General features: G+C 39.3%; 1 protein-coding gene across 4 annotated transcripts in view; it reads right to left on the bottom strand.

Moving 5' to 3' along the window:
* Nucleotides 1–11,314, bottom strand: part of LOC143292804 (V-type proton ATPase 116 kDa subunit a 1-like) — a 38,013-nt gene that overhangs the window by 691 nt on the left and 26,008 nt on the right. For 3 of the 4 annotated variants that reach the window (XM_076603389.1, XM_076603391.1, XM_076603393.1), the window contains 4 exons: nucleotides 7,956–8,057; nucleotides 4,893–5,010; nucleotides 4,023–4,197; nucleotides 1–2,556 (listed from right to left, as the gene is read on the bottom strand). The exon at nucleotides 1–2,556 is cut by the window's left edge and continues 691 nt beyond it. In XM_076603389.1, coding sequence (XP_076459504.1) covers nucleotides 2,454–2,556; nucleotides 4,023–4,197; nucleotides 4,893–5,010; nucleotides 7,956–8,057 — 498 coding nt within the window. In that variant the 3' untranslated portion in view covers nucleotides 1–2,453. Of the gene's footprint in view, nucleotides 2,557–4,022; nucleotides 4,198–4,892; nucleotides 5,011–7,955; nucleotides 8,058–10,650; nucleotides 10,690–11,314 lie in introns of all 4 variants that reach the window. The other variant, XM_076603392.1, reaches the window with a different exon arrangement.

Raw genomic sequence — 11,314 nt, 5'->3', positions numbered from 1 at the left:
TATACTTTTTAGGAGAGAACAGCACCATATCAGGACAAACTTTTTTTTCTATTCACTTGGAAGACTATGTAAGCGAAATTATTTTGTAGATCTATATTGAAAAACAAAGAAAAAAAGAAATCCATAGCATAAAATGCTAAAAAAAATATTTTTAAACAAAAAGCCGAACCACATGCAAACAAACCACTAACTACAAAATGCATCAATCTAAAAGAAAATAATAAAAGTAAAAATGAGGGAAATAGACGGAAGACAATTTACTGTTGCTGGAGTGGTTGGCACAAACAAACAAAAAAAAAAAAAAATCTGGAATGCAGAAGACCACTGTTTTACATACAATTAAACTGTTAAAACAAACCACATAGAAAAGTGACACGGTCAGCAATATGCATAAGTCACTTCTCTTATCCCCAAGCAGCACTCACATTCTGGGGAACTTGCATTGCCTGTGTGGGAAGTCCTTTAATTAAAGATACAAATTAAAAACAAAGTCTGAGTTTTCATGTCACAACTCAACAGCTACTGTCATTTTTTGTGTGTGAGCAAATACTACCTGAATAAACATGACAGCATGTGCAACATTAAAATGAAATGAACAGGTTAATGCTTGTATACCAGGCAAATACAGACCCCCAAATAGGGCATTTCAATTCTTACTTGGAACAAGGTGACAAGTGTGGCAAAATATTACAACCACACACTTTAGTTCTGTTTGCTAAGTCATAGTAAGTGTTCACATTTTACCGAGTTAGTAATATCAGTTGTTTTCTCCATTATAATGTAAATGTAAGGTTACTGACAAATGAAAACAAAAGGGACTTTTTTTCTTTTGTAAATTCAACATTTTGTTCAATTAGACTTTCAGACAGTCTTGGCAAGGGATGAACAGATATGGAATGTCATTACAGCCAGGTAAAACATACACACATATCATAAGACAGCACTTGTTTTTACACACAGCAGTGGGTGGGTGTCTTTTAAGTAGCTTCTTTAAACCATATATCACTGGTTATCAGCTGGTGCTTAAATCAAAACATACAACACTATAAAAAGAAAAAAAAAACCTGCAAAATAATTTAAAGAAAACAAATCAAAACATGTTAGTGCTTTCCAAAGAAACGAAAAAATACTGATTGTGATAGCTGCATCAAAACTGACCTATACTACAGCTGATAAACCCTTTTAACTGTTCACCCTTATACTGATAACAGCTTCTTTCAGCTCTGTTTCCAATGCAGCAGCACATTAACGTTTGGTACCCTGTGTCAAAAACCAGCAACAGTTTGCCCTTCACTTCTAAAACTGAACACAGGTAATCTTTGTATATCATCATGACTTGATAGACATGCACACACAGACAAATATATAGGTCAGATTTGAAACGTTTACTGTAAAATTAACTTTTTGCTGCATTGAAAAAGGTGCACACACACACAGACACACACACATACGCACACAAATTAAAAGAAACATTTAAAGCTTTAAGAAATAACTGATAGGGGCAGAGCAAGAGACACATTCTCTTGCTGTCTCCAACACAATGAGAGAACAAAAAAAAAACATGTATGCATACTAAATACAGCTACATAAACAGGCATGGAAATTCTTTTCTTCTTTCTAAAACACCAAATCCATCCTGAACAAATTAAACGCATACTTTAAAGACATCAAACAAACAAACAAAACGCCACTACTTCAATTTCAATGAACTATTTCTCACTTCAAATCAACAGAAACACACTTTAAAACCCCACCACTATCTACCTCACATAGTAACATCCCAAAGCACCATCTCCAAAGGTCTGGAAAGAAATGTGGCTCTATCAATGCCAGGAAAAGATAGGAAAAAATAATCTCTTGCACAGTCCATTGCAGAAACTCCTACATCCAAAACACTGTTTCCATCTTGATATTTCACCAAGTAGACCTGACAATACTGTTCTTTTCTAATGCTGCATGTATCAGGTAATACCAATCTTTTTTTAAGACTGCTTGTATCTTATTCTTAACTCACTGCAGAAAAATATGCCAAACTAATAATGATCATACAATTTCGACCAGATAATAGAAAAGATTATTCCTGCCCATACAGAACATATAAAAGTGAAATCAAGTAAAAACGAAGTATCATGCTAAAGGGAAGGAGATAATGAACTAAATGCCAAGCTAAGACACAGACAGCTTTGGGCACAACATATGAAAGAAACAAGTCCTTTTGTTCAAGTTATCAAAATTTCACCAAATTATATAGACAATCTGCTAATTTTTTGCTTAGAATGCTGGTAACACATTTTCCCCAAAGCACATTCACTGCAGCCTTTTCTTCGGGTTTTTTTCAAACAGTGCAGGTGAGACAGAAGATGATGCTTCAAGAAGATGATGGAGGAAGACAAACAAACACGGACACTCTCTAAAACTACAATGAACTTGTCAGCAGCATGTTGCACACTGAACTACTTGATGTCCTCCAGTGAGGAGATCTGCAGGATGTCTTTGAAGGTGAATGGCTGGAACAGCACCCCCTCCCCCACGTAGAACTTGCTCTGGAACTCCACCCTGCAGGAAAACAACCCACACACAGTGAATCATCACACCAGAATATACACAGTGAACTTCAGTGTTTGTGTCAGTACTTACTGGGTGCACAATTAGGGTAGCATTTTCAAAAGTAGCTTCCTGCTTTCAGTCCAGCATTTCTCAAAAACAAAATCATAAGTCAACTCAAAACTACATCTTCATGAAACTAGTGTTCCTAACAAAAAACAAAACACACAGACAGACACAGACACACACACACACACACAAACAAACAAAAAAACCACTGTTCAACAACTCCACCAGTTAGCACTCTTTTAAAAAGCAATTCTTTAAACCCAGACCTAAACAATATCTACACACATTTGCACCATTACAACCATCAAAATTTGACAGAAAAAAAACAAAGCAAAACAATAAAAATAGGTGACTCTTGCAGTGAAGACTGACATACACTGTCACAGGACTCCACAACCTCTGCAATCAGCCAGTGAACTCACAGGGTGTGGAGGAAAGCCACAACACACACCACTACAACCATCGACAACAACAGTTACAGTCTTTTTTCAGTTTTAGTTTCTCAAGGAGGCATCACTGTGTTCAGACCAATCCATATATGCAGCACCACATCTGCTAGGCAGATGCCTGACCGGCAGCTTCTTCTTCTTCTTCTGCGTTCGTGGGCTTCAACTCCCACGTTCACTCGTATATACGCGAGTGGGCTTTTTACGTGTATGACCATTTTTACCCCGCCATGTAGGCAGCCATACTCCGCTTTCGGGGGTGTGCATGCTGGGTATATTCTTGTTTCCATAACCCACCGAACGCTGACATGGATTACAGGATCTTTAACGTGCGTATTTGATCTTATGCTTGCGTATACACGCGAAGGGGGTTCAAGCACTGGCAGGTCTGCACATATGTTGACCTGGGAGATCGTAAAAATCTCCACCCTTTACCCACCAGGCGCCGTTACCATGATTCGAACCCGGGACCCTCAGATTGAAAGTCCAACGCTTTAACCATTCGGCTATGGCGCCCGCCTGACCGGCAGCATAACTCAACACGTTTAGTCAGGCCTTAAGTGCGTGCTTATATATTTGTGTACCTATCAAAGTGGATTTCTTCTGTAGAATTTTGCCAGAGAACAACACTCTCGTTGCCATGGATTACTTTTCAGTGTGCCAAGTGCATGCTGCACTCAGGACCTCAGTTTATCATCTCATCCGAATGACTAGATGTTCAGTTTGATTTTCCAGTTGAACTTGGCAGAAAGAGCGAAAGCAGGATTTGAACCCACACCTTCACGGACTCTCTATATGGGCAACTGAGGGTCTTAACCAATCTGCCACCTTCCTCAAACAACAACAACAACAATGACAACACAAGGAGAGCGAAACAACAAAAGTTGGTGACCCATGCATCAAACACGGCCACATGCTGTCTCACAGGACCCAGCCACCTCTGCGTTCAGCCAACCGACTCACCAGTGCAGACGCAGGGTGTGGAGGAAGGCGGACAGCCCCTCCATCAGCAGCAGGATGGCCACAGTCAGGTTGGCCCAGATGAACCACACGGCAAACACAATGATGCCGCCCCCATAGGGTATGTTCACTTTCAGCCCAATACTCAGCACCATTGACCACAGCACCTCGGACAACTCTGAAAGCAGCACACACACCACAGCGTAATGATTGGCGTCTCACAAATACACAATAACTGGCACTGAACACAATGCCATACACAACAACTAAGAAATTACCCTGTACACACACTGAAATCACTTAACATGGAAAGAATTGAAGGAGACTACCTCTACACTGAACACAATGTCAAACACAACAAATTACACTGTACGCACACTGAAATCACTTAACGTGGAAAGAATTGTAGAAGACTGCCTCTACCTACACTGAACACACTGTCATCGCTAGTGATCTGAACAATGTAAGAGAACCAGATGACAAAACATAAATGAACCCTTTTCTTGCAGACCTTGTGGCAAACATTTGCGCATACAGTACCATAGAAAAAGTTCAATTTCACAAATCATATAGAAACAAAACCATGTACAGGACATATGTTCATATGTTTCTACGTCCTTATAAAAGTCTGCAGACAGGTGAGTGAGTCGGTGGATGTGTGCATGTGTGTGTGTGTGTGTGTGTGTGTGTGCATGTGTGTGTGCAAATGCTTATATCTGGGAGAGAGAGAGACAGAATGTATGCATGCATGTCAGCATGTCATACAAAGTAAAAGCAACTGTGAGTGAACAACACATGCACATAAAATAAAAAATAAAATAAAATAAAAATAAAATAAAAAAAGAGAGAGAAAAAACCTTTGTCCAGACTTACGAGCATGAGCGAGGGACAAAGCCCACAGTCGGAGATAGGAGGCAGTGTGGGAGATACAGCCCAGACAGAACTCAATGGTGTGGATGGCCTGATGAATGAACACCTCCCCCATCTCAAACTGCAAATAAACAGCACAGTGTTCATCAACCTTCAGCATGGTGTTCATCAACCTAGTGTTCATCAACCTTCAGCACAGTGTTCATCAACTTTCCGCATAGTATTCATCAACCTTCAGCATAGTGTTTATCAACCTTGTGTTCATCAAACTTCAGTACAGTGTTCATCAACCTAGTGTTCATCAACCTTCAGTACAGTGTTCATCAACCTTCATCAACCTTCAGCACAGTGTTCATAAACCTTCAGCACAATGTTCATCAACCTTCAGCACAGTCTTCATCAACCTTCAGCATAGTGTTCATCACAGTCTTCATCAACCTTCTGCATATAATGAACCTTCAGCATAGTGTTCATCAACCTCCAACATGGTGTTCATCACAGACTTTATCAACCTTCAGCATAGTGTTCATCAACCTTCAGCACAGTGTTCATCAGCCTTCAGCACAGTGTTCATCATCCTTCAGCACGGTGTTAATCAGCCTTCAGCACAGTGTTCATCAACCTCAACCTTCAGCAGTGTTCATCAACCTTCAGCATAGTGTCCATCAACCTTCAGCATAGTGTTCATCAACCTCAACCTTCAGCAGTGTTCATCAACCTTCAGCAGTGTTCATCAACCTTCATCACAGTGTTCATCAACCTTCATCACAGTGTTCATCAACCTTCAGCATAGTGTTCATCAACCTTCAGCATAGTGTTCATCAACCTTCACCACAGTGTTCATCAACCTTCATCACAGTGTTCATCAACCTTCATCACAGTGTTCATCAACCTTCAGCATAGTGTTCATCAAACTTCATCACAGTGTTCATCAACCTTCAGCATAGTGTCCATCAACCTTCAGCACAGTGTTCATCAACCTTCACCACAGTGTTCATCAACCTTCAGCATAGTGTCCATCAACCTTCAGCACAGTGTTCATCAACCTTCAGCACAGTGTTCATCATAGGTTCATCAACCTTCAGCACAGTGTTCATCAACCTTCAGCACAGTGTTCATCAACATTTCATATACATATCATATATAATCTTTTCTTTTTTACTTTAAAAAACATTTACAAATTCATAAATAATTTGTAATAATTGTAACTGCAATACGCTTTTTTTTCTTTTTTAACTCACTTGTGTAAACAAAGTGAGTCTATGTTTTAACCTGGTGTTCGGTTGTCTGTGTGTGTGTGTGTGTGTCCGTGGTAAACTTTAACATTGACATTTTCTCTGCAAATACTTTGTCAGTTGACACCAAATTAAGCATAAAAATAGGAAAAATTCAGTTCTTTCCAGTCATCTTTTTTAAAACAATACTGCACCTCTGGGATGGGCACACAAAAAAAAAAAAAAAATGAAGCCTAATTATATGCAAACTGCATTTACTGTTATATTTATATTTTTTGTATTCTCTAAACTTGGCACTTTGATCTGATATTCTGACCCAACAACAAGAGCAGTCATTATTATCATTTTTTGTTCAAACAGGAACTTCTTTTGCTAAGCATGGAAGTTTTATTTATTTTGCAAACGTTTTGGTGCAGAGGGTAAAAAAGGTGAAATTACTCTGTAATTAATGGTAGGGGACTTAATTTGCTTTAAACTGATCTTTCTCATCTTAAACATTACATTCTGAAATTATACTCAATACATAAAAAGCTTGGATTTTTTTTTAAAGTGTATCACAAGTGAGTCTTGAAGGCCTTGCCTCTCTTGTTTTTCTTGTCACAACAGATTTCTCTGTGTGAAGTTCAGGCTGCTCTCCCCTGGGAGAGCGTGTCAAACCTGTGCAAGCTATGGATGGCCAGTATGTTAACTCACTCCGGAAGAATAGTTTTCTCCCTTGCTTTTCCCTGCAGACGGCCCATTTGTTTGGGTTAGGAAAAAAAAAATCACAAAACACAAAGTAACCGAATGAAATTCACTGTACTTGACCCACTGACCCCTCTCCTCACATCATGTGTACACCCACCTGCCTCCCTCTCTTCACAGTCCTCAGAAGCTGAGTCACTGTCAGAACCTTTCTTCACTGCAGATACTTTATTCAACATCTTCATCATCCTTGTCGATGTCAAAACCTTCCGTTTGAAGCATTTCAATCACTTCAGCAGCAGTAGAAAGCCACTGTCGTGATCTAGTTTGTTCTAAAAATTTCCACTTGTATCGCCCGCGACGCCATTTTTGATACGTAATCAGATTAGCTTGTCATGTGGGGTGTCGAGGTCAACGGCTCACCAGCGAGTGTATAATTATGGAACCTCACGAAGAAACTATCCATTCTACCCTTGACACATTTGCAATGCATGGTGTAGCTGCAATTTTTATGCTACCCCATGAGGAAAACGTGGAAAAAGATTTAATTGTTGAAACCGCTATAGCGTCCCATCGTCCAGAACGCTGCCTTACGTCAGGAACGCTATAGCGTTCCATTGTCCAGAGTGAGTTAAATCCATCCAGCCACATTTACTCACAATTCCTGTATAACAATGTCATCCCTTCCATCCTCCATTCAACAAATATACTTGCTGTAACTTTGTTACACATGACCAGCCACCACAGCAAAGTGGTTAACATCACCGACTGACAACTGAGATGATCCTGGTTTGAGACCCATAACAGATGGTTTTTGGTGTGATTTCTAGCACGTGGCCTGCTTCTAACCAGGGCCAAGAGTGCTTCAGGTTCAAAGGGAAAAGCTGGGATCACATAGTCAAGGGCCATCCACTTTATTGATGTATCTTTGGGAGCGTTCCTCAAACTTTCTGACCAGTACCAGGGCCCGGTTGACGCTGGGATGCGGTTTGAACGGAAGCATGTAGTCCCTGTCCCACAGGGATCTCTACTGCAGCATCGTCAATAACCCAATCTTCAGTCATCACAATCAAAAACAAGAAACAAAATGTCCTAAAGTTTAAGGCACAGAAAAAAACACCCTACACTTTGTTATGCCTTGGCTTACCTTCTCATCCTCTTCCTCATCCTGAATAAAAATAGTCCTGCTTCCATCCATGACCTCATCCTCTTCAGAGTTGACAGAACGATTCACAACACCGGCTTCAGGCTGTTCCAGACACACAGATCACAGAGGTCAATGGGTGTGCTGTGCTGGTCAGAAACTGAATGTGAAAAACAGGTTTGTACGCTGAGCAACAAAACACACGATACTCCCAGCACTTTTTTCACACAGAAAGATAAATTTACAACAGCAGAATAAACAAATGAACAATAATAATACAGAAAATTCAAGAAATTCATTGACTAGTTTTAAGAAAATGAGATACGTAAACATATAAACACAGACCTAAAAACACTACTGGGCAAATCATGAATCAAAATGAACCTGATATCCAGATTTACATTACAACAACAACCAATCTCTGCGCTGGAAAGGCCACATTTACTGTGCTTACTTCAACAGAAATAACCAGTAACAAGTGAAAAGCAAACAAATGTTAACTGAATCAACAGCAAGATAACTGAATGAAAGCTGAAAAACAAAACAAAAAAAAACAATGGCAGTAAAAAGCAAACTGACAAGTCTGAAAATTTCCTTTGTGTATCATAATTCACACTCACAGAGTAAAAAAAAAAAAAAAAAAGTCTAAAGCTGATAAAAGAATTGAATTTTTTCCTCTAAAGATGGCTGGCTGAAGTTAGTCCTTGACTATATGTGCAACCGTTCACCATGTTATCTCAGCTGACTGTAATGCTTCAATATATATATACATATGGTATATATATATATATACACACCATTACAAACTATGCTCCATACCACAAGCAATATGATAGCCTTTGTAAGTGGTGATCCTTTTCCCAAAGAGATTTGCAGCAACTATCTGCACTGCTACATACTGAGTTATCTTACAGTTTAACCACAATCTCTCTTTCTCTCCCCTCCCCCCCCCCCTCTCTCTCTCTCTCTCACACACACACACACACACACACAAACTCAAACAATGTACACACACACACACACACACACACACACACACACACAAACTCAATACACACACACTCTCTTTCTCTCTCTCCCTCTCCCTCCCTTCCCTCTGCTTCATCATTCACACTCAAAATTTCTGTGGTGCACTTTCACAAAGGAGTTTCCAACATCCTTTTTTAACACTGGCTTTCAACACCCCTTCCTTCAGCTCAAACAGTGGACACAGTCTGACATAAGTTTCCCGAATCTTTGCACAGTTGCAGCACCAAAGTGACGCACATATAAGCAGCGGTAACATTCATGTCCAGTGATGGCAAGCAGGGAGAGAGGGGAACTGATCTTCAGCAGATGTACCCCAACATACCATCAGACTGACGTATCAGCATATATATATATATATATATATACATACACTCTAATCCCATGTTTACATTGTTAGTCGGTGTTGGTTTTTCAATGGTATCATCATAACAGAAAAGTAATTCATTTTGTTTTCTATATATCATTTTCTGCATTATTTTCATCACTATTTCATCACCATTAGTGAAGGAGCCACCAATCATATAATTCATACATGCTGTAAAAATGATGTTGATAATGCTTTATTTGTTGATGATCAAATCATGTTGATAATAAAATCTTGTGGAGACAGTGTTGTATTAACAATGACGCTGATGATGATCAGAATCTACGTAATAGTACCCAAGTTTCGTTATGGTGGTGATGATCACAATCTATATTAGAAGTTGTACATAATGACAATGATGATGATGATGACAAGGATAATAATGATGATGATGATGATGATAACAAGGATGATGATGATGATGATAAAAATCTGAGAGATCAGCTTGGTGCCACCTAAACGGCTGCAGGGGGAATGTGGCTGCATTCCTGAAGAGCTGGGTGTGCTGAAGCTAGTGAACTATGTGAAAAATAAACAAGTTACTGGAGCATACTTGGAAGATGCACAATCAATTTCTTTGAAAATAAGCAAATAAAAAAACCAACAAATAAATGAATTAATAAATGAATAATTAAAATGAATAAACAGATGAACAGATAAATAGACAAACATACAAATAACTAAATAAATTGAGAGAAAAAAAAAAAAATTATATATATATATATAATAAAATCAGGGAAACTCATGCTTGAAGCCTAAGGTCTGGAAATATGTTTCACATGTGGCACACACACAGTGATCTGACGCCAAGCAGCCAACCACTGGATCACAATAGGTCAGATATAAAAGCCAGAAGCAAGGTAAAAGTGTGGGGGTAAACTCTGCCACTGCGCATGTGCATGTTTGTATAAGTGTGTGTGTGTAGGGGTTGGAGCAGTGTGTGTGTGGGTGCATGAATGAGTGTGGGTGTGCATGCAGGTGTCAGACATATATGTGTACACATCTATGCATCCATGCCGGCATGTGTAAATGTGCATAGATAAGCACATAATGCACATGACTGTGTAAATCTGTTTGAAAACTTGTTTGTTTTAATATTTCCTGATAACATTACACTCAGTTTGTATCTTGGTCAAACAGAAAATTTTACATTTACAAATATGTAACAAAACAAAACACATACACATGCTAATCACTCCATCTCTCTCTGTCTCTCCCTGCCAGGAACATGTATGTGTATGCAGAAAAAGCCAGCGGGTAAGGAAATGGACGGGAAAAAGGGAGGAGAAGTAAAACTAGAGAAACCCCAAGATTCTGAAGGCGGATATAATTGACAGAGGTCTCCTGTAACAGATCCACAGGCAGATGGGGGTTTTACAGAATAAACATCCTCTGGAGTTACCAGGGTCCTCCAGCCCCACCCAGCCCCCTCCCTGGCCTCAATCCTTTCTTTTTCCCCTGACAAACAGAAGAGTGTGAATGATGAAAACAGATAATACAAGTCTGCACTTCAGCCTTGATACAGATACATCATACAGTCACTGAAATGCTTGATATTACTGACTGATGAAGGGAAGCTGACAGAGGCGACAGTCCAGTGGTTTGAGCATGAAGACATGTGTCCAATAGTGTCCTGCAAGCCAGCTTAGTGCCTATGTCTATGCATCCATGCATGCTTGTGTTTTGTGTCATCAGCATTTGTACATGTGCACACATGCACATTTACTTGTCATGCATATGTGAATTTATTTGTTTAAACTTGCTAATAACATGATGAAGAATCTGAATCTTGGTGAAGAATTAAGACTTTAAAAAAAATTTTGTTTACAGCTGAATTAGTTTTATGAAATGTGTCCCTCTCCTTGTTAACCTTTCAATACACAAACCAAACAATAAATATCTGGGAACATGTAAGAATATAGAGGAAAAGCTGGCCATGCACAGGAAAGAAACAGGGGGTAAATGGGAA

This window comes from Babylonia areolata, chromosome 18, assembly GCF_041734735.1.
Source record: "Babylonia areolata isolate BAREFJ2019XMU chromosome 18, ASM4173473v1, whole genome shotgun sequence".
In the NCBI taxonomy this organism is placed as follows: Eukaryota; Metazoa; Mollusca; class Gastropoda; order Neogastropoda; family Buccinidae; genus Babylonia; species Babylonia areolata.
Note: the sequence above shows the minus strand (reverse complement) of the source record. Positions and strands in the feature narration are given on the sequence as shown.